The sequence below is a fragment of the Echeneis naucrates genome, chromosome 4, assembly GCF_900963305.1.
Source record: "Echeneis naucrates chromosome 4, fEcheNa1.1, whole genome shotgun sequence".
In the NCBI taxonomy this organism is placed as follows: Eukaryota; Metazoa; Chordata; class Actinopteri; order Carangiformes; family Echeneidae; genus Echeneis; species Echeneis naucrates.
In genome coordinates, this window is record NC_042514.1 from 7,163,746 (window position 1) to 7,187,755 (window position 24,010).

Genomic DNA, 24,010 nt, shown 5'->3' on the forward strand with positions numbered 1-24,010 from the left:
AAAACATAAAATACGTCAGGAATTAGACCGTCATTGAGACAGTCTGCTACCTTCTTCTAAGAGAAATAAAAAAATGTGTGATAGAAACGCAGACAAACTTAATCAAGACATACAACACTGAACGCTTTCTTTGGCTCCTTAATGACAGGGGGAGGTGAAGCCGAATGCACATCGTTTCAGGATGAGTGGTTTATATGCTATTCCAGGACGGTGTCCCTTTCCTTCCTCCCTACTCTCAATTTCTCAACCCAGTTCTTCCCTTCTTGGGAGGGGAAGTTTATGACCGCCAGCCATGTGATCTTCAGTGTGCCCCTCTTGGACTCCATGTGATAGAAGTGTGAGGATGGGCTGAAAATCCACTTGTATAACAAAAGATGGCCACAATTAGTTTCGTATTTGGTCTGAAATTCACTTCAGTGTCCATATCAAGGCCAAACACGTATGTATTTTCTTTGGGTTGATATACAGAAAAAAAAAAAAAACCAAACAATTTGTTTACTCATGAAATGCAGCAGATAAACTGTGAACAAACATTATAACTTGTTATAGCAGAAGTGTGGATGTGGGAGAAATTCCTCCCATTGGTAACGCAATGTTAAAAATGACAATGTGGAATGATTAAAAACGAAATCATTAAAAAAGCCCCCCCTCGAATAAAAAATAAAAAAGCTGACCCGAGGATCAGACCTCTCCTCATGTTTCTGAGGTCAGTAAACAAGAAGTGTGTGTTTCCCTTTAAGGAGCCCCCTCCCTTCGCACAGCGGAGGGGGGCGGAGCGGGTCTGCGGAACAGCCGGCTGAGGAGGGGGAAAAAAAAAAAAAAAAATCCAACAAGAGGACGGTTTCAAGTCCCCCCCCGATAGAAACTGTGCCTGATTTGTGGCCAATGTTGGGAGATGTAAAAAAAAAAAAAAAAAAAGAAAAAAGAGAAGAAGAAGAGAAAGAGAGGGAGGGAGAGGAGAGAAGAAGAAGAAGGAGGAGGAGGAGGAGGGGGGAGGAGGAGGAGGAGGGTAAGAGGGGGAGGAGGAGGAGGAGGGGGGAGGAAAAACACTAAAGGGGTAGCTATGGAGATGGAGCGTTTTCCTGGCTGCTTTCTTTGACAGGTGTTGAGTGGGGCAAAAGTCTTAAAACAGAATCCAGCATGTACGCCAAAGGTAAAGGAGCTGTCGTCCCTTCCGATAGCCAAGCGAGAGAAAAGTAAGTGAAAACGCCGGCCGCTTCTCTCTTTATTTTATGGTTTGTTTTTTTTTTTGGGGGGGGGGGGTGGGGTTTTGTTTTGTTTTATTTGTTTGTTTGTTTGTGTCTGTTGTTGTTGTTTTGTTTTTTTTTAATGCGAGACTTTTTACCTGCTTATCGTGCGACGACGCGAAACTTGGGGGGGTTGAGGTGAGGTGAGGTGAGGAGGGGGGGGGGAGACAGAGGAGGGGAGGCAACTTTTTAAAACTAGCTACTGTAATTTTAAAGGAGTGTACTGTATTAAAGTGCCCCCCCACCACCACCACCTACCCCCCCACCCCCTTCAACCAACACTACCTCCACCTCACCTCCTCCTCCTGCCCACCCACCTTAGAGGTGCGTCTCTGCAAACTTTTTATTTTGTTGGTTGTTTGTTGTTGTTGTTGCTGTTTATTTTCTTTTTTTTTTTTAAACGCAACATTTCCCTTTGGCTGTTTTGTATTAGTGTTTTTTTTTTTTTAAACGCACAGGCTGTGTGCTGATGTTGTGTGGTTCGTTGTCTGCTGCGAGCAGGAGTTGTGTTAGTAAATTGCTGCAGCAGCGTGTAGATCAGCTTTGTCGCTTCGTTCCGGGAGAAACAACGTGTGTCTGCCGGGCTGCCTGCTCCGAGCTCCGGCTGCTGCTGCTGCTGCTGCTGCTGCTGCTGCTGCATGCTTCAATCCATTCATTTATATATTTCTTATTATCATAATTATTATTGTATTTGCTGTTGTCGTTGTTGCTTTTAAAAGCACACAAACGCCGTGCCTGTGCTCTTGCACGTTGTGTGCTTTTGGAGCCGGGCGTGAAGGGAAAAGTTTCGTCCCGTTGGGCAGTCATGCAGCGGTGGTAAACTTTTTTAAGCATCCGCTCACATGAAGGAGAGTCGTGCTGTAGGTTGTTTACTGAACGGCCGGTTTGACGGATGCAAGGGTCGCCGGCAGTTACTGATGGTTATGTCGTGCAGATTTCAGCGAGGTGGGCTTTTTAAATACCACTCAGTCGCCATGCATGCCTTTCTGCAAAATATTATTGTGCTTGGCGTTTCATTTTTATTTCTCCTATAAAGTGCATGTGTCGGTACGTGCAGTCACTCTCTCCAATAAAACATGTGAAGCCGATGTAACTTCTAAATGTCACCCCCCCCCCCTCAAATATGGAAGGCAGCTCTGCTTCTCCCTTTTAATTCTCCTAAGTAGAATATTTCTTTGTAGGACCATTGAAAGAGTTGGACCCCCCCCCCCCCCCCACCGCCCCTTCTGGATCTCAGCACTTCACATCAGTATAGTCTTTAATCATCATTAGTTATTTTTAAGCATGAAACAGACTGAGGTTAGAGGAGTGAGTAGGAATCCCTGCTGAGATACCACTGTAATCTAAAAAACACTGTCAGGTCCTGGGAGGCTGTGCTGTTACACAGCACTTCATGCATCTGTAATAGAAACAAAATTTCTTCAGAGACTTGTATTTTTTTTATTTATTTTTATTTATTTATTTATTTATTTTACGCAATTCCATGCCACATTCAATTGATTAAGCTTTCTAGAGATGGGGCTTGCTTGTGTGATTAGTGTAAGCTTCCTAGAATACGACTTTGTCCATGTCTAGTGCCAAGAGTATTTAATTTCACTCCAAATTCACATCAGTTTATTGGGAAATTGAGCAGCTCCCCGTGTGTTTGTGTCGGCGTCGAGGTAGAGGAGTGAATCCTAAATGAAAACAGTCCCATGTGGTTTTATGAACAGCAGGCAGAGTGACCTTTGAACCAGCATAGAATACTTCAATATTGCATATGAACCGTGAGCAGACGCCAGGCTGCTTTTACACCTGTTTGTGTGCTTTGACGTCCTCACTCTGTCTACAATACATTCAAAGCCATGGGTTGTTTGCTGCTGTGTTCTTAACCAGTTTTCAGTTGTTCAGGCCATGTGGCTTGTGCTTCATGTTATTGGTAGTGAAATCAGCGCAGAGGCAGCACGTATTTCAAATGATGGTGTAGGAGGAGGATTAATAAATGAACTCATAAGAAATAAGAGTCTTCTTAGAGCCAGAAATGATGAATGCCTCTGTGTTGAGGCAGCATGTGGAAACCCAAACCTTGAATTTGTTTCTTCAAGTCTGTTTGCATTTATTTCTAATCCTTGCTTATCAGAAGCTTCACAGTAAATATGATGTTATTCAAACCTGTGTGTATATTTACCTTACTCTGTGTCTACGCGTCCTATGGTCACTGTCCACACATAATGGGCCACGCTTGCCCTCTCCCCTCACCTGTCTTGTCACCATAACCTGCCCCGCAGGGCCAACACATGTTTCCTTGTAAATGTGGAGTTCACAACAGCTGCCTCAATGCATCACTGAATTAGCTCATATTCATATTTGCATATTCATTTGTCCCTTTACATATTCAGTTACTATAAAGAGGGGACTCGGGATGGAGTTGTATTGGATTAAAGCAGGCTTGGTTATCACAACTGCTGCTCTTGCTTATAGGATTGATAATCAAGTTGTATATTTGATTAATTAAATGATATATAAATTAATAACACAACATATCTATCTCTCTGCGCAAAGTTAGGTAAGAATCAGGCAAACACAAAACAATACAAGGAAAATATGGAAAATGCTTGTATCAGCTCTAATCAAATGTTCTTCATAAATTTCAGTTAATGTGTCATATTCTCTTTATTTAGGTTAAGTCATAATAATGCTGTTAAATTTGACAGCATACACAACTTTTCTGAAGGACTGGTCGTGCAAAACTGCATTTTCTCTTTTTACTGTTTTCCTGCACAGTTTAAAGCAGTCAGACGATACAAAGGTGTGGGCACAACATATAAATTACATTGGCGCAATAGGTCCAAACAAGGACAAATGCTTAATGATGAATAGATTTAAATTTTTTATGAACTGCCTCCTCAAGAATTTCCTGGAACGACTTCAGCTGCTGCGAGTGTTATTTGACAGTGTTGTCTCACTTAACTCTAAAATACTTGACGTACAGTATGTACAGTACACGTACCATATTTCAAAAACAGAGGCCCTGCAGAATGTATCTGTTAACATCCCACTTACTGGCTTTTGTTAGCAGCCTGGTGCCGTTGTGAGTGACGGCCAGCTGCTCAGGCTTTTTAGGGAAACTGAGTATTAACCTCGCTCAGGACGACTTGGAAGAGCCAGAAGAAAGAGTATCTTTATAATTGATTTTACATCCCTGTCTCTATCAACTACAAGAATTTAGAAAAGGAGATGATTTTTAAAAAAAGATCTGACAGGTGTATGTTACTGTATGTGCTGCCATGCTGTCAGTGCTGTAGTTGATAGATCCTTTTGTATGTCGTCCTATTGTAATTCCACTAATAACACCATAGGAAGGGGTGCTTTGTTTATTGCAGGCAGGCAGCTTTTGAGTTGAGTGAGTTTTGTTTCAGCTGGTGCCTTGATGTCTGTTACCTGTTGTGTACAGGTGTGCGGTGCTATACACAGATAAGTTAAAAAAGAAAACGCAAACACTCCTCTATAGCATAACATGTCCTCGTGTCCTCAACACTTCAGTCAGCAGCCAGTGATTCTCTGTACAAAATGTTCCAAGTTACCAGCTCAAGTGTGGTTTAAAGTGTGTTTATGACGTTGCCACAAGGCCGTGCGTGTTTGGTACTTCTTTTTAAAGCCTTGAAACCAAGGTCTGAATCCGACCTGTTTGTTCAGATCTTCAGCATAGGCAGTCGCACATACATTTCACATTTATGTGGATTCTTCAGCACAACCAAGGCCTCGCCACACAAGTGTAGTTCAGCTGCCTGGTCTTGCTGTGCTGTCTAAAGATCACATGTATCAAGCATGAGTATGGAGTGAAGTGTTTACTTTGCACATCCTTGAGGAGCGTTATTGTGATTAGACATTTTGTAAGAAGAGATGCTAATAATAATGATAAAGATTGAGGGAGAACTGGTGCCCTTGTCGCCAAAGAAATTGATTACTCTCCACTCTATTTTCCCGGTGTTTTTATTTAATTTAATTTGAACAGGGGTGACACAGCAGCTTCGATATTAATGTCACCTTATTATTTAGTAACTGGAACCTCATTGAAATGTGCACTGATGAATTCAGCTTCTTAATTAAAGGTGCCATTCAGAAATTTTTTCATTGCATGATCAAGCATCTCATTTTTTAAAAGCATGTCCTTTAGTTTTCTAAAGAATTCTGCTGCTTGCGTTTGTTTTCTAATACTCTGTTTGTTTACAGACATATTTGTGAGATTTTGAGGGTTTCTGGATTTGTTTGGGGAAAGAACTTCAAGTGTAAAGTTAATCAGTTTGTTTTGAACATGGGGTTCTTTACATCCTCCACTCCTCCTCTGGCTCCTCCCATGTATTTACATGCCGTTTAATGGGGATCTTCAGGTCTGAATGCATGGTTTTGATTCTACACAGATGGCTCTGCCATCTGCATTTTGGTCTTTTGAGGGAAGCATAAAGAGCGAAGCACTACCATAGGCAGAAACACTGCACTAAAGGTAAAGAAACCCTTGATTTACCCTCGGCATCTTTGGCTGACTGTGCTTTCATTCAGATATGTCAACAGTCAATTAATGCTGCCTTTCGTCAGCTGTTTTGGGAGCATCCGCACAAATATGTTAGATTTCTCACTTGAAATAAAGGAGACAGTATAAATATTGAGCCTAGGTGCCTGAAGTTGTTAATCACTTTGGCAAAAGAGTGCACAAAAAGTGTGTTGGCCCTTTAATAACACAGGGAAAAATATGTGTCTTAAGAGACAGAGTAGGCAAAATCTGGTAATGCGCTCCTGAATATGAAGTCTTTTTGATGGAGAAAACGACTGTTGGATCCATTTTTTTGGGAAGCTGCTGCATATTGTTGTTGTCATTAACTGCTGTGGGAGGAGGCTGTGGTGATAACTAAAGTATGTCAGCTATGTCAATAATAATCTCTTATCATAAATCAATGTAAAGCTCTCTCGTCTGCCTCGTCTCCTTGAAAACATATTTGTGAGCGGCAGTGAACAAGTTATCAGACTGTTAAAGTGTGAGGTTAGAGGACATTTACAGGTGAGTCTGTATGATGGGGGACGCCACAGCTGGAGGAGTGAGAATACTGCAAGTGTGTGTGAGAGAGACAGTCGGCGGATTAACCCATGACTAAAGCCAATGCATGCTAACATGCTTATAGACACTGATTTGTTTTGACAAAGCAACTGCCATAACAAAGCCAAGCAAATATAAACAGTGTGTGCAGTGGGAATAAGCTTTAGTGAAACAGCTTCACAGTATCACAGGTGTCTCAAACAAGCAACCAACCTTTCATTCACCTTCAAGTGATGCATCACTTCATTCACACCTGTTCACCACCATAGTGTCAGATCTTTGCTGCTTTTATAAGATGTCTATAAATATTTAATATTTTGGAGATAATATTTATGTTTTTATTCAGTTACACTTCGAGTTACATTGAGGACGCTGCTGGATCCATAAATTATGCATGCTTTATATCTTTATTCTTTTCTAGATATATGTGAAAGGATGCGGTGACGTGCATTGCTTAATCCTTCTCCATCACTTCCTCCGTGCACACCTTACCTCGCCCTGCCCCTGCTCTCGCTGCTGAATTATTGAAACCAAGATATGAAAGTTAATTTGCTAACTGTCTGTGCTTTAGCTGGCTAAACTCAGCTGATAGGCTCTTGTCTCTGGAGGCGACTGAAGGAAAGGGGAGGCTGAATGTGGCAGCCCGGGGCTAAATGTCAGGTGTGTTTCCTGGGGACAAGGCAGCGGTTGATATCTGCTTGATGTGCGGACATGGACCAAAGTCCTAGTTAGGCCTCATGAGGTCAGGGCCAGGAAAAAGAAAGAGGATTAGAGATGGTGTGGTTGCTTTTCTATTTTGTTTTCTCTTTTTACAGTTGAACCAAGCTGGAAAACTGCTGCCAATGGCTTGCAGCTTCAGAGAAGGAGCGTGAGAAACAGACAGCAGATCCCCTGCTTGGCTTTGTGGTTTCAATGTAAACTCACCCACCAGGTTTATATCATAATAGCCAGTCAGCAGTCAAAGCAAAGGTCAAACGTTCCTCCTCCCACTCAGACTGATCTCCTGCTACTCGTCATGCAAGTTGCTTCAACGTACGCTATTGTTAAATTTCATTTGTGGACCTTTCTGCAGAGGAAAAAGAGTGAACTGTGTAGGAGAGGAAATGTGAGATGTGAAGTGAACTGTGTGTTGTTCTGGTTTGCCTTGTAAGCATCTCATCTTTATTCCTGAGTGACATGTGTAACTAGTGTAGGGTTCACAGGCAAGGAATTCAGGTTTAAAGTATACACAGAGGTAAAAGTTGTGTCCCTGACCTTCGGGTTCCCTCTGACACAGCTCTCCTGTACTGTACACCCACCCCCATGTCTCCTTTATCTACCTGGCCTTCTTCAGGCTCTGCTCCATAAGCTCGCAAAAAAGTCTCCTCCTCAAGCTGAGTTACACTTACTGCTTCTGACAGAGTATAAAAAGGTGTCCCCTGAAGCCTGGATTGAATGAGTGTTTTTAAATAATGCATTGCAGCCAGGGCAGGTGCCCATCGCTGGGGCATAGAACCCCTCAGATCACACCAGGCTCTGCCATGAAAATTTCATTGCTCAGTGCTCATGGGAATCTCTGTTCAATGCTGTACAGTGTGAACAGGGTGTATAGGAGCTGACGCCTGCCGCCGGGTATTTCACACTCGAGAGAAGGCTTAGGGTTTTTTATTTTTTTAAATATTTTAGCCCAATGGATTCTCTTAAAACTTAAAACACCCCTGAAAGGTTCAGGTGGATGCTGCAAAAGCACAGGTAAAAGTTTACATCTGAATAACAGCGATTTGATCTTTAAAGTAATGTCACATTTAACTAAATTTCTTCCATTCCAATTTGATTTACTGAGTAAAAGATAAAAGAGGGCCTGGGTGGGTGCCCTTGGCTTATAGCTGTAAAGGTTCAGGTGTACCAACGAGATACATATGCATACTTTTTTTTTGGCCTTGAATTTTAATCAATAATTTAAAGAGGCAAGAGTTTTCTTCTGTGTTTTCATTTACAATTAACAGTCTCCATAAAAACATCAATCAACAAGCAGATGCCAGTCACTGGTAGTCAGTTACTTATTGTATGTTTTTTGCTAGATGTGAAACCAAACTCAGTGAAATAGAAGCCTCTGAAGTGAACAAATCACCCAGCAATTTCATTACACAAATTCTCAGGCAGTAACACGTAATTAAATGCGATGGGCTTGCTCCTAAACACAACACTAATCAGTTTCACTTGATGACACCAGAACAGCCACTCCATCTGAGATCAATATTAAACATTTGCAGCATTTCAGCAGTTTGCTCCTACCAATCCTTCTCTGTGCATGCAGTCTGTGACCAGGCCTGACCACACTCATCGCCCAGCATCACACAACACAGACACAAAAGCGTGTTTACATTAAATATGTAAAATGAGCGCTGACTCGGTTGTAACTGATTTAAGAGTGAGAATTTAAAGATACGAAAGCCTCTATCGTCTAGTTGAAACTGGTTTGAACCAGATGTAGCGGATAATTTTCTTTGAGTAGTTGCTTGATCAGACTCAGCAGTGAAATTCAGCAAGAGTAGAAAGAGTCAGGTTGTTCAACTCTGGCCCAGCTTATTATTGATTCACTCAGTATCATCCTGCATCAACTGGAGCATCACAACTCTGTGTCTGCTCTGGCCTTGACACATGTGATCTGCTTTAAAACAGCCGACCACCGTAAGCAGGCACTCAGCAGCTTCACTTCTACTTGTGGTCTGTCCAGCCTGTATGGGAGTAAAAACACTCAAGTTGCTTCTTGTGCTAGCAAGAAGACAAAGGTTTCCTTTGTGAGTGTGAGCTTCATGTGGGTCTTTCTGCAAATTCAATTCTGAGATGATTATTTAGTTGTAGAGACAGAAGAATACATTGTTATTGTTGTTAAAAGGGTCTTTTCTGAAGTCTCAGGCTCACTTGTTTTGATTCTGCTTTTCTCAGGAATGTGCTACCAGTTAACAATGAGATGGCCATGAGAAGTAATGAGTAAAGAAAAATCCTACTTTGTGTTATAGAAATGTTATTATTATTTAATATTTTTTCAGCATTTAAAATCTATAGATAAAAAAAACTTTTGTAGATTTCCTGCAGTAAAGACAGGCCTTTGTTCAGTCTAATCTAATTTAAAGTGACATTTCTCCCACAAATTTCTATAATAAGATACTTCACTCATATCTGTCTGTTATCTTAGAAACTATAACAGTGAGATATTTTGGTTGCTTTGGCACATGGATGGGAAATTAGGGGGAACGGTTTATATGAATCTATACGAACAAAAAAATACACACACCAGCACAACTAACACAATGATGTTTGATCTTGGACAAAATGAAGTGGTCAGAACTAAACTGCTGTCATACTGTATATCTGTATCTCTGGGCCAGAAGCAGTAACTTGTTACTGATAATTTGGTCACTGTTGTGATGGGAATCTACAGAATCAAAAATTTGATCATCATTTTATTGTGATGTCATCAGACATCAAACGATCAGACTTTTCAGCCCTTCGCTACTCGTCGTAGTGATGTTTCTGTTGTTGTTAGCCTATGGTTGGGTCCCAATAGTCCTCACTAACATCCCTCTATTTGAACCACATTTGAGTTTTATGGACTAAGTTAAAACAGAGGATTTGTTAGGACATGAGATGACTCCAACGGGATGGTCATGTTTCTCTGTTTATACTGTTCATGTAAAAGTTTGATTGGACTGTGTTTCTGTTTGCTGTCTGCCAGATATTTGGCCACCATGATGCCTGATGTATAAATAAGCATTAACACATGCAATAACAGGGATACAGCAAGCAGAGTGGTTATATCTGAGGGTCCAACTTCAACCACATCTGAGGATATATTTTGTCTTTGTCCATTTTTCCCTCAGTGTCTACAGTGTTTTGTTTTTCAGCCTCCATGCCTCAACAGCAGAGTTCCTAAAACCACAGGGAAATGGCTCAGTGCCACCGAGGCTCTCAACCTCAGAGCTGCAGAGCTTTACATCACACATTTACAACCCCTCTGTAGCGTATATGATCTCCATACTGTAAAATCTTGTTTATCTAGGCTCCATCTCAGATGGCACAGTGATGATTTTCTGCCAGTTGTGCACATTTGCTTGCCTGTAGTTGATGGACGAGGAGAAACGAAACAAGTGTGACATATTTAGGGATGAATGAGAGAGCATGAGCTTGTTTTATTTATTTATTTATTTTTTATTGTGAAATAATCACTCAGATATACATTGTTTTTTAGAGTGAAGGGATTTGAAGAACAAACTGAACGTAAAAAGATGTGACACTGCACTGACTTCTCTCTTTCTCTCTCTTTGTCTCTGTTTTGCAGGTTAGCTTTATATGTGTATGAGTATTTGCTGCATGTCGGCGCACAGAAATCAGCACAGACCTTCCTGTCAGAGGTAAGAAGTTCTTTCAGTTCCTTTTGTGAGGAAAAGGATTCCCCTTCTATTGTATGACCAGGAATGGAATTCACATTATAGGTTGTTTGGGGGTCAAGCAGCTGTTGAATAATCCTCCTCCACGCAGGGGTCTGGACTTTTAAAACCACATACTGAAGTTAAGGAGCGAGGACCAGGCTTGCTCTTGCAGTTAATGAGCAAAAACAATGTTATTTTTACTGTTTATTACATTGGACAATGTAAATATGGTGTCTGTTGGGTCACTTAATTACCCACCCGATAATATTAGCTCTAATTTGTAACCATAAAGTCTTTATAATCAGCGTAGCTTGACACACTGTAAGCACCAGTTGCTGCTCGCTTTCAGCTGTGACATTTAGAAAATGAAGCCAGTCATTGGTAAGTTAAATCGACTGTACCTTTAGCGTTTGAAACCATTCCAAACATAACCATTTGTCGCAGGTCTGCCGGACTTATTAGTTTCATATTAGGCCCCTGAACTGTCGACGGAGTAAGGGCTCTAATGTGTTGCATCCTCTTCCTTAATGGACATCCTTCCTGCTAATGGTCCCGTTTTCAGTCCTTCTCCCGTACAACACCTCTCCTGCCCACCGGCTTTATTCAGCTCCACTTAAAATGCTTCCCAACACTGAAAGGGGGCTTTAATGGCAAGCAAGGGCAGGACTATATCATTCAAATTTAATACTGACATAATTTCATCAGGTGAGCTCAGTAGAGAGTCAACCAGTGATCGTGGGCAGATACACACAAATGATACACATGGTGAGAAGTGAAAGTCTAGTAAGCTAGATGGTTTTAATGAGCAGTTTGGCAGGTCAGCTGTAAAATTGTTACCAACAGGCATCAGTAATGTGGGAAAGTTGAGTTTTAAATTTCTCCTTTTACTGATTTTGGAGGAACCAATGAATTTCAGAATATATATTCAGTTAAAGGAATAATTTTGTGAAATTTCTTCTCTTGCTGAGTTATACCTTAATTAATATTAAAAAAGCGATATCTTCTTCAGATGAGAGAAAAAGCATTTGAATTTTTTGAGGTAACAAAATTAAGGAAAAAAAAAAAAGACACTTGCCCTAAATCACACTAGCTGGGACAGATGTGTCATTCAGATACAATCAGACAGAAATTGTTTGCCTTTGCTTATAGTGTGCAAGCAGGCGGGTGGCTGGGTAGGCACGGCTGCTGGAGGCAAGCCCAGCTGCTAACAACCAGGAGTGGACATCCACAATATGAAGCAGAGATGGAGGCGGTGCAGCAAAGGGACTGCAGAAAGCCTCACTGATTTCTGTGCCCTTGTGGGTGAATCTTCTCTCAGAGACTGAGTGTTGTTGGTGAGCTGCTGAAAAAAGGGGGAAATTCTGGGTGGCAGGCAAACTGGAGGACACACACAGATACACACTTGGCCTGAAACAGAAATTAAAATAACATCTATGTAGATGGGGGATTAAAGACACAGGTCCACGAAGCATGCACGCTAAAACTGCTAAGTCAATTTGACATCGGTTGTCTTAAATGTTGCGCCTGCAACAGTATATTTCTCAATTATGTAGTTTATTTCAACAACAGCTTTTGTTTTTGTTTGGTTGTCTTTAATGGTCGGAGTCAGTTTATTAGGATTAGACAGACAGCATTAGGTACATACGAGAAAACACTGCAGCTTGACCTTTGACCTTTTCCTCTCCTCATCCTTCTAGCTGTAGGCTGTAATGTGTTGAGTGATTTCTCGAGAGTATTTGAAAGAAAGTTGCAAACAGACTGTTGAGTGTTTTTACGCTCATCTACATCACTCAACATCCACTGGCCGTGTTCGCGCTCACTTTCTGTTCACCATGTCTTCTTGAAGTACACAAGACCTGATCATCCTGTCCTTGCTTTCATCCCCCTCCCTAGCCCGCTTTCCTTTATTTATACATTAATCATCCCCTTTTCCCTCCTTTCCTTCCTCCTCTTAAACCTCCTCACTGTTTAGTGCCTCCCTGTTTCCCATTCATTCTCCTGCATCGCTTCTCCTCACTGCAATGAGACAGTTGCCCCGTAAAAACGCAAACCCCTAGTTGCTTGTTATTGTTAGACAACCTTTAGTAACTGCAGTACTTGGACGTGAAGAAAGAAGCAGGCTTGGGTGGATGGATGGATGGATGGATGAACAAAATACAGGACAGGCATATAGAGGCCTGTGTTATAGGCCCATATTATGCTGTCAGGTATTACCATTTCAGTAGGATTGGTTAATTTTGCATATGTCTGGAAATAAAATAAAATTAATTATAGAATTTTTTTAATTACTTCATGTCTGGAGAATATGCTATTTGTTTCTTTGGCACCACACTACTTATGGTGCTTTGAAAGCACACTAATGTCCAGTCTTTTTGAAAACTCCTTTTGAAAGTCGAAACTGAGTTCAGTTTTTTTTTTCCTTCTTCTTCTTTTTTTTGGTCACAATCCAATTTTTGATGAACACCCCCAAGGCTAATGAGTATAGTGAATATGTTCAATAATGTCTGAAATCAGCAATAGATTATAAAAACACTAAACTAAACCCAACTTCTTTTTGGTTGTAACACTATATATTCTGAGTGGTGTTGTTAATTTAACGTCTTGGCAAAGAGCTGAACATGTTTCTGCTCTCCCAGCATCTGTATATAACGAAATGAGTCGTCATACAAACACACCCACACACACACACACACACACACGGAGAAAAACATGCCGAAATGTTTCAATAGATTGGGGATTTCTATCCTCATAGGTAAAGGCACACACACACACTTGCTCATCTAATGAGAGCACTATCACCTGGACTCTCCTGCTTCAATTAGCCTCTGTTCCTCCTTCAGAAGAAGAGCGCACACACACTACCACATTTGCGTTTATAGTGTACACACAATACACCTCTGTCCCCAGGAGGACCTACCACTCTATGCTCTCTTGCACAGTGCACCGCTCAGCTCTTTAGCAGCATTAAATCAACAGGCCCACACCCACATACGGCACATCACTATAAACTGCACTGGGGAAATCTATTGAATAGAGCCTTTAATAGAAATCTGAGGCTTGGATGTCTTTTTCTAAAAATATTATATGTATATGTTTAAAAAAAAAAAAAAAAAGAAATCATGCTGCTCTCATGCTGTCCTCACAGCCTCTTGTGAATCATCTCTCAGATGCGTGTGTGTGTGTGTGTGTGTGTGCGTGTACGCCAAGTCATGCCAGTAGGATTGTGTGAAGCAGGCAGTGTGTCTGCTATCTCTCACTGGATCTTATCTCAATGTCCAGATACAGATACAGGCAGGAGCTCAGTGGGCTTGTGAGGGCAGCGGAGAGGGCTGTCACTTCAAGACAGTCACAGTGTTTCATCTGCAAACTTTGCACTGCACTGCACTGCACTCCACTGCTCCGCTCCTCAGACTATTTTTCTGCCTGACCATTGCTCTGTCTATCTAAAGTTGGAATGACAGCTGAGCAAAATGATTACATTATGCATAAAACATGCTGCAGTGTCTTAATGTTTCATTTCTCGTCTCCATTTTTTTCCCCTCAACCCTCTTTCCTCTACCCCACTTCCTTCTCTCAGATCCGATGGGAGAAGAACATCACACTTGGGGAACCTCCAGGATTTTTACACTCATGGTGGTGGTATGTATACATTGAAGCTCTCTCTCTTTCTTGACCACACACACAGTTTTTTTTTTCTTTCAACCTCTCATACTGTACACGTACTCTTGGTGGTGCGAAAGAATGTGTAGGGGTGGAGAACGACAGTAATTGCAGGGAATGCTAAGTGCATCATCTCACACATTTTTAAGTGCTGTACTCTTGGCATCCTTCTGATTGACAAGTGAGCCAACTTCCATTGCTTCGTTACTTAAACCTGAACCGTCACTGTGCACCTGCCAATTGAAGTCAGACAGCCCCTCTGTCACGGGATTGTTCAAACTCACCCCAGAAAAAAATTGGATAATTGTGTCCACATCAGTATATCTCCTTTAATGGGATGTAGAAAGGGTTTGAGGTAATTTTTAAGCCTGCATTTATAAATTAGCATCATTAAAAGTATGCTCAATGAACTGTTACAAGTTGATATTTGTCGTGCACCCATGCTATCACCACATTACTTTGATATTGATGACAAGTTAAAAACATGATGAATTTCAGAAAAGTACTGGAGTCATGAGGAGCTTCTCTTTTATCTGATTTCAAAGGGTATTTATGTGGATTTATGAATATGTATTTGTGTTGGGCATCAAAGATAGTGACAGCAATTTATTAACGTAATTGCAGTTTGAAACTTCTGCTTCATCACAAAGTTTAAAAAATTTTTTAGTTTGACTTGACGCTGCCTCCTACATAAAGTGTTCTGACGTGGCTTGTCCCTATTTTCTTTCAGTTTCTTCAAACAAATCTGTCATATCTGTTAATGATAGATAAATAGAGAAGTGTGTTTTCTGTCTTGCTGCAGGAAAAGGGTCAGTGGGCTTACATCTGAACACGCACTCTGTTTTTCTCCTTGTCTGAATAAGAGGGAATGGAAACACCCAAATGTAGGATTCCCCTTTTCTAGTTGTCAGGCCAAGAGCAAGAAGTTGGAAGTCAAAGAGTTGGGGGGGGCATGTAGTGAGGAGGAAGCTGGGCAGTTTGAAAGATTGCAGACAAACAGACAAGCAGGGAGGTTGAGAGGCTGAATCCTCAGCAAGGCAGCATGAGAGGCGAAGAGAGCCAGGATAAAAGGTTTGACAGGACTCGCTTTGTTTGTCATTCATGCTATCCTGCTCATCCCCAAAGCCCCCCGGTCAGCCCTCTGTAATAAACCCGGACATGCTGCTTCATTCATTCATCCTCCATGGCCCCAGCGTGTGTTGTAATTGTGCTGCCTGTTGACATGGTTCATAATGGTCCTTAAAGAGCCTGACTTCTCTCAGCCTGACAGCTCTCAATTGGACAGCTACCAGTAATACTGACAGAGTGACATACACAAACATACAGCACAGTGTAAGTTTGGTCTGTCCTCTGCCTGGACCAATGAGAAGGCCTGTGTGTGGGAAAGATAATGGGAAACTTCACTACTTTCTGACTGAATTGATATATTTCAGCAGTGTGGGAGATGACCTTGTGTGTGTGTGTGTGTGTGTGTGTGTGTGTGTGTGTGTGTGTGTGTGTGTGTGTGTGTGTGTATGCACCCGTCAGAGAGCAGTTGGAGTGTAGGCTGATGATTAGCCAGACTGAGCAGGGCAGGACTCCAGTGTAGTATGACCTAGCTGAGGGGCGTCTGTCTGGGCCATGCAGCACATGGACATGGAGACTCACAGGGGGTGGGGTCCTGGGGTCGGCTAGCAGAAGGGGGGAGGTGGGGCAGCAGAGCCCCCCCACCCCCAAACCTCCAGCCTCTCCCAAAACAAAAGGTCCAGATGGTAGGAAAGCTACCAACCTCCCTCATCCCTCACCCTTTGCTTCCCCCTCCCTCAACCTTTGTCTGGGGGCCTGTCCCTTTGTTTGCGGAAGAGAGACCCCCGAACGGATTAACTCTTTGCATTCCAGTCTCTTTTGTGTTAAACAGCCAAATCTAAGACCCCGACCCCACCACCACCGTCCCCTCCTCAACAACTCGCTGGGGTTTTCTTCCCTCCTGTCTCTGTTTCCTGTAGGACAGCGTTAGTCGGGGGGGGCTTCTGATTAAGACCATGGCTGTAAGAGGGGGAAGGGGAGGGGGTTTGGTGGTGGGGGTCACTCATCCACATCTGTTGTTATGAGTGGAAGGATAAAGAAAAGGCTCAGAGAGGGCTGCAGGTGTTGATTGTGTCATTAGCTCCTTCTCTATTGGCTGCAGCTAGTTGTCTCCTCCTTATCCCCAAATCGATTGCTTTAACCAGTTTTCACTGGATGGCCGCTGAATCCTCAATACACACCCCAAGCCCTGATCACAGAAAAACATTAACACATTCTAAACCCTCACTAACAATAACAACAGTATGTAGAGGGATCCTCTGTGCGATAGCCTCTGGCTGCATTGCTTGTTTGTGAGGGGCAGAGAAAACAGAGAGTGTAGCAAACCGCTGCTTTTAAAGGTTTGGACTACCCTTTTTTCTTTTCTTCATCTAATTCATCCTTATTTCTTCACTTAGTAAAATCAAAAACAGTTCTCATCAATCTCCTATTTGTAATTCAAAGATGGAAACATGGGAACATGGGCCTGATTTTTTTTTTTTTTCTCCCCCACAAGGTGAAAAGATGCACAGCATCAACAACATGGTGGCAAAATGGGTAAAAAAAAATCACTGGAAACAGGCAGGCTGTTTTATGTGTTTTCAGTTGTTTGACTACAAATATATAAGAAAGCAAAAATGGCTCACTTACACCATTTATCCAGTTTGGCAGCAAGATAAGTACTGGTAGCCATCTTGGAATAATAGAGAAAGATTTTATGTCCTCAACGGTCTGCAAGCGTTTCATGAGCACACCGTGTACAAATAAAATCTGGCCTTTGTAGAAATGTGCAGGTTCTCTCTGAAAGTGGAGGCAACAAGCAGCTTGAAGTGGTTCCGTTTGCAGTAAACAGGGATGGGTTACTCCACCAATCATGCCAGCCAGACTTAGAATCATTTCACCGCACCCAAGTAAACTTTCAGTTCAACGGGTGATTTCGCAGCGTTGATGGCAAAACCTTTGAAACACTGAAGTTTGAGGAGACGGACACACGCTGAGTCAGTAATAGCATAGCAATAGCTGGTTTCCAGTCAAGTCGGGGGACAGGAGAAGATGGTCAAGTACTTTTTCAGAAACAATCCCGGTTAACTTGGCTTATGCATAACCACTAAGAATCCAACCGTGCCTATGCATGTGTCAGTTCATTTTTTTTACAGACACTCGTCTGTGTGATCAGACACTTTGTCTCGGGCTGAGAAAGAAACTCTCTACTGTGTGCCCAAGTGCAGGAATATCCTCCACCTCTATTTCTGAACATCTAACAAAACTCATGCAGCTTAATTTTTTTGTTGCTTCCTTTTAAGCCAGTAATCTTCTTGCAATGACAGTAGCTGTATTTATTAGCAACAGTCCAAAGGGACTGTTGCTGATTTACATGGCACTGTGATGTTGTTTCCTCCCGCTCGCTGAACGTGCTCTTGCTACCAAGAGAATAGCTACTACTTGAGTCAAGGTAATAAAGGCAACTGGGAGAGTTGTGTTTCTCCACCTCTCCTGATTGCAGCATTTTGTCCCATTATGAAGAGTCTGTTTGACAGGAGGGGGGGCTGGAGGATGGTCAGCGCTCTGTTACTTTATTTTTTTAACTCTTGGTTCTTTCTGTTATGCTCTGTCAGCATCCTTATCTCAATTTGTCACAATCTTGGTCTTAATTTCTATTTTTTCTCTCTTCTGACTGATTTACCGGCTGGTTAGATGGCCGGCCAAAGACACAGATGAGATTATCATGTAGACCTTCCACCAGCAGCCTGTGCTTCCGTGTCTTTGTTTACGCTCCTTATTATAATGGAAAAGCACATAGTAACCATGGGCTTTGTCAGACCACAGTTAATTGCAAATAATTATCGTGATGGTATTTCATTTTAGTAATTGTCTTCTTTTGGACGACTGGACGCTAATCCCTTCCTCCTCTGTACTGGATACAAACTCTGTGTGTGTGTGTGTGTGTGTGTGTGCGTGTGTGTGTGTGCTAACAGTGCCAGCTGTTTTCTTCCCCCCTTCAGCCTTCTTTCTCATTTGAATGAATAATAATAATAAAAAAAAAAGACTTTCCATGAGCTGAAATTTAAATTTTGCTGTGACCCTTCGAAGCACAGGCAGTTAAAAGTTTTCCTTATCAGAGAGTTGTGTGGCTCGAATACCACCAGTTACTAACTGTAATACCATAAAAAGCTTCTCATGATGAGATGATTAGATTGAAATGATTAGATAATTGGATAGAAAATTTACTATTACAAGGGTGTACAGAGTACAAGATTTCTCGCAGATTGCTGGTGCTAATTAACCACAAATGTTGACTTCCCAGATAATTTCTAAAGATTAATGTCTGTGAAAAGGAAGTGACAACAACTATGATATGGGCTTTCCCTCTAAATGTGGGTGGGAATGTCAGATCAGCGTTAACAATGGTCACACCCACACCTAGAAATACTCGACATGACACAGTAGATTTGATTTTTTTTTTTTTTTTTTTTTATCCCCCTTATGTTTGCACCCTGACCCTGAAAATTTCGTTTTCAGTTTAATTAGGAGACTAACAGAGTAATTTTGCTCGCTAATATAACACCTTTTCACACCTAATGATCCCCTTCATCTTCTTTTTTTTTCTCTCATTCAAACTACATATAGTCAAATTTATCTTATGTCAGCCACCTAAAATATCAGAATAATGAAAGTCTTGGTTTCTGTGTTTAGTCCTGCCCACCAGTGTTCCTGCTTCAGATTATGCTGATAGACATAGAATGTGAATTTCCCTGCGTGGCTCAGACAGATGCAGGTCAGCTGTTCAAATCGCGATGTATTTCAGAATTGCGGACCAGGAGATGTTAGATCTCCTTGCCCTCTACCCATGTGCCTGTACCCGCTTGTGTCCTTTTGGAAACAAACTGTAACCTGCATCCCGTTTCATTTCCCTGAGAGCTGATTCAATTTGCAATGGCCACGCCTTCTTGCTGCAGCTCGGCTGATGGAGCAGCAATCTCTTTAACACCAAACGATAGATATGATAATTTACACTGGCGTCATTGTCAAATGACAGAAGGGCAGCACAACACAAGCACCGCATGTGTTTGTCCATCTTTGCACAGGCCCTCTGTTCTCTGAGCACCCTCCTTGTTTAGGGGGGACCCCAGCGCTTGCTGAATGCCTGAGGGCACCAACTCTTTTAATCTTTAAATAGTTTAATAACATATTTCTATTTTAGTTTGTATGCTTTGAGAGATTGGTACTGCCACAGGGTTAAAAATTATTGTTCATTTTATTTTTTGGCCACATATCGTTGCATTTCTGTGTTCTTATGCCCACAAATGCGTAAAGTGAAAGGGACCTAAGGGACAGCATCCATCAGTGATCAACAGTGTTTATTAATAACCGTATTCTGGAGATAATAACACTAACCCACAAAAATGTTTTTTATGGTGGGAAATCACCATCATGTGACAGGTTGCCAGTGAGCAACTCTCTGTCAGTTTTGGGCAATCAGCTAATATTTTCTGCTCCATTTCGCAGTCTGTCATATCAAGTGTCAAGGCTGTTCCTAACATCAGCACAAAGAACGCAGTTTATTTGCACCTTTTAAATGACAGCAAAAAAAAAAAAAAAATCCTCCCCCTGTGTGCAGCAGGTTTTTTTTTTTTTTTTTTTTTTTTGTATACTGTCCATGAAATCAATATTTTGAAGAAAGAGAATTGCTTCATGTGAATCAGCTTACCGGGTACTTCATTTCAGCGCAGTAATTAAGGGCCCATTTGGAGCTGGACCTGGTGGCCTCTGCTGCCCTGGAGGAGTGAGATTGGTCTAATTAGCCAATATGAGTATGGCTGATTGGGCAGTAAGTAACATAATCACAGCTGATTGGACAATAACCTCCAGGTCAGCAGGGCAGGCTGAGAAGAACATTTGGAGCCTGGTCCTACCTGGATAAAGGCGTTGTGGGGCTGAGCTGGAGGCTTGAGGCTGGACTGTCAGATCATAGTGGCCAGGGAGAAATCTGCACCTTAACCGACAGTCGAGGGCTTTTACAGGGCTTTTGATAAATGGGGCTTCCAAAACACTTAGTGAGGGCCCACAAAAATGTCATTATTGTATTCGCTGTTAAAAACAGCATAGCTCAGTTCCCCTGAGTTTGTTAATCAACAGCAAGCAAATATGTAAAAATGAAATTTAAAAAAAGAGGTGTTTCCATCTTACTGGAGGGAACAACTATTATTTTCTTGTCCTGGTCAGTTGGTGAAGTCAGTCAAATATATGAACATTACTTTTCTTCATCAGTAGCATATTTCTATCATATCATAGCTTTGGTAATTTTACAAAAAATGTATTTGTAAAAAACAAGAAGAGACTTGTATCTTGCTCCTATAATGAAGGCTGTTATTAAATCATCACATCAAATTTGTGTTATGCTCTCAGAGACTTGTCCAAACAAACCATTCAATTTGGCAACAATCTTGTATGACTACTTATGTTAAGAGGCTGTTAACTGTTGCTCTCATAGTAATCCTTGTGATTAATAAAAACTAAATGGGTCATTACTCATGTTATCTTCTTATGAGTCTTGTCGTCACTATTACCTTAAAAAAGTGTTTTGGTTTTTTTTATCACTGTTGACTAATCGGCAGGTTTGATAAAGGAGTGGAAGGATGTTTTTTTTTTTGTGTGTGTGTCAGAAAATCTAATTTTAATAATGTTATAAAAGTATTGTAAATATTTACATTCATATCTAGCATTACCCAGGCCACCATCGGTTCACTTTAACCACTTGCACTCAGAATCCTGGGCACAAACTTGTCTCCATTAGAGATTTGCAATCATATTCACAACAGAAACTGAAGAAGCAGGAATAATAATATGTCTGTGGTTCAAACAGGAAAAGTGTCCAACTACTGTCCTCCTCTTGTCTTGTGTGCACAGTGTATTCTGGGATCTGTACTGCGCTGCCCCGGACCGGAGGGAGACATGCGAACATTCCAGCGAGGCCAAGGCTTTCCATGACTATGTGAGTGAACTTGACCAACCCTCGGGTTGTGTACGAGGGGCCACGAACATACACACAACAAGCTCTTTCACACACGGTTGCTGGTAGAGAGCATGCACGCAGTGCGTATTAGAGAGAGGAGACTATTTTGGCTGTGATAATGCTGCTGGTTCTTGTTTTGACATGTTTCCTACTGTCTGCATGTCTGCTGTGTCTGCTGCAGACTTTGCTCTGGATGAGACAGACTCTAAGCCAGACAGCTGAAACAGGCTGCTTTTTAGAAATGCACCACTTATGAACACCGGTTATATATTTCATGGGGAAGCCCTGAGACCTCTATCTTTAAATTTTTAAAATCCCAAAGTCTTTTGTGGCACTCTGCCTCATTTCACACGTTCAGCCTCCATTAGTTATCTAACTTAAGCAGCAGAACGCATGTAGCTCAGCTGCTGGCTGCACTTCCACCAGCGCAGACCTTTGACCCCTCAGGTCTAAGAGAAATTGACAGCCTGAGGTGAGAGGTCACAGCACTGGCCTATTTATTGGTCCATTCCACTGTTTCAGGAAAGCTAGAGCACATAAAGCAGCTGGCCACACGTGCACATTAGTGCACACATTGACACACAAGACATATACACACAGGACACATTGAAAGCCGGAGAGGGCTTTTGCTAGGTGAGGCTGCAGGGACTGGACGGGGCGATGAAAGGTCAGGGTCTGCAGCCCCCTTGACCCTCTCCTCTTCTGAAGAGCTGGAGCAGTCGATCATCGACCTATAAAACACACTCACGCACACACACACACACAGTTAATATTGAAGAGCTGGTGGATGTATGAGTGAAACATTTGTTCGTCCAGCTCTCATTATTCCAAATGGTCATGTGATTGTAGCTCTCTGCTCTTTTCCATCACGCTGTTTGAGTTGTGTTTGAAGCATTACACCGGGTTAGGATGTTGCTGCTTCATTACCAGAGTCCACCTTGGCAGAAATGAGACCTGAAATGGATTAGAGGTACTATTCTCAACGAGCACATTTCATTCAGGCTGTATTAGGGCCTGTAGCCCCTGTAGCATATGTACGTGTGTGTGCGTGTGTGCGCGCGCCCGTGTGTGTGTGTGTGTGTGTGTGTGTGTGTGTGTGTGTGTGTGTGTGTGTGCGTGCGCGTGTGTGTGTATCTGTATCTCTGTGTGTGTGTGTGTATGTGTTGGACAACCATAAGATTAATTACATGGTTAATTAAACCTAGTAGTTAATTAAATCTGACAACTGTGTCTAATTAATCTAAATGCCATATAATTTCCTACACCTTTCTCCAGAGGTAGGCCAGCTGGATACCTGCGCGTCAGCTCTTTAACAGCTCCAGTTTGACAGGCCTGGTCAATATATGGCTGACGTTTCAAGCTTCTGATTTCTGCCACTGTAAAAGCTGGATTTTAAAAATCATCGTGTTTCAGTCTGTGGCTACATAAATCAGTCAGGATGGTTTATTCTGTTTATTCTTTGACTGAAGAAGGAATTAATTAAATGTAGACCTAAATTGGATCGAATGACCTGAAAAGAGGGTGTGAGGTCTAGAGAGCAGACAAACATAGGTTTTTGTTGTAGTTCATTGATTCAGATTGTGCTGTTTGAACTTTTGACCTGGCCCAAGTTCTGGAGGTCGGTGTGAGCAAGCTGTCAGACTGAGAGGGCTGAATTGACCGATCAGAGAATTTATGGTCAGTTCCACTTTTATTTCCTGTTCTGCAGTGTTGATGTTAGTTAGTGTTCTAAATGTCAATGTTTGCCACGCAGAGGTAGTTGGCAATGACTTAGTGTTTTATAATAATAAAGGGCAACTATTCATTTCAATTACTTGATTGGAGTTATTGTTGATTATAGGTGCTCGAAATTAACCCAAAGCTGCAGTCGGGAATAGAGTCTGAAATACGTGTGCAAGCACAAAGGGTGCAACAGAGACTACGGCAATATAAAATGTAAGTGTAGTTATGAGTGAACACATCAGCTTTTGTGACTCTTACTGTGTGTGTGTTTGTGTCTCTCTGCACATTTGTGTGACAGAGGGGGAGAGAGAGTGTCAGGGTCAAAGCATGTGAATCCCCAGGGTGATGAGGGGTCTGTCTGTCTCTGATTAACTCTGTCTACTTGGTCCCTGCAGACCGACAGCCTGATCAAGTCTCTATCACGGCCCCTTGCTGATAACGGCTCCGTCGTTCCCCTGAGTCGCCCTGGATCACAGAGTGAAAAACAACACGGCTCCCAGGAGTCACACACACTCAGCTCTCTGTGTTGCTCAGCAAGAATAGTAAAAGGGGAATGTGTGCAAGATAAACCAGGATTGTTTTATTTATACTTTATTTTTGAAAATATAATTTATGGTCATCTTTAGTAGCTGTGCCATTAGCTTGTTATGGATAACAGTGAGAAAATACCCCCCCCCCCCCCCCCCCACTGCAAACTAATATTTCAGAATACAGTTTTTCTTATTAGTTTCCTGGAAGTAATTTGGTTGCTAAGCAACATTGAGCCAGAGTAAAGTCTTAGTTACAGATTTGGTTTGGCCCAGTTTGAAGGCACCTCTTACTCAGCCCTGTCCTACTGGCC

At 42.0% G+C, this 24,010-nt stretch overlaps 1 protein-coding gene across 9 annotated transcripts in view; it reads left to right on the plus strand.

Moving 5' to 3' along the window:
- Positions 1–1,050: 1,050 nt before the first annotated feature.
- Positions 1,051–24,010, plus strand: part of ssbp4 (single stranded DNA binding protein 4) — a 74,902-nt gene continuing 51,942 nt past the window's right edge. For 7 of the 9 annotated variants that reach the window (XM_029499610.1, XM_029499609.1, XM_029499612.1 and 4 more), the window contains exons 1-4: positions 1,141–1,196; positions 10,640–10,712; positions 14,308–14,369; positions 21,342–21,426. In XM_029499610.1, coding sequence (XP_029355470.1) covers positions 1,141–1,196; positions 10,640–10,712; positions 14,308–14,369; positions 21,342–21,426 — 276 coding nt within the window. Of the gene's footprint in view, positions 1,197–10,639; positions 10,713–14,307; positions 14,370–21,341; positions 21,427–24,010 lie in introns of all 9 variants that reach the window. The other 2 variants (XM_029499618.1, XM_029499617.1) reach the window with 1 other exon arrangement.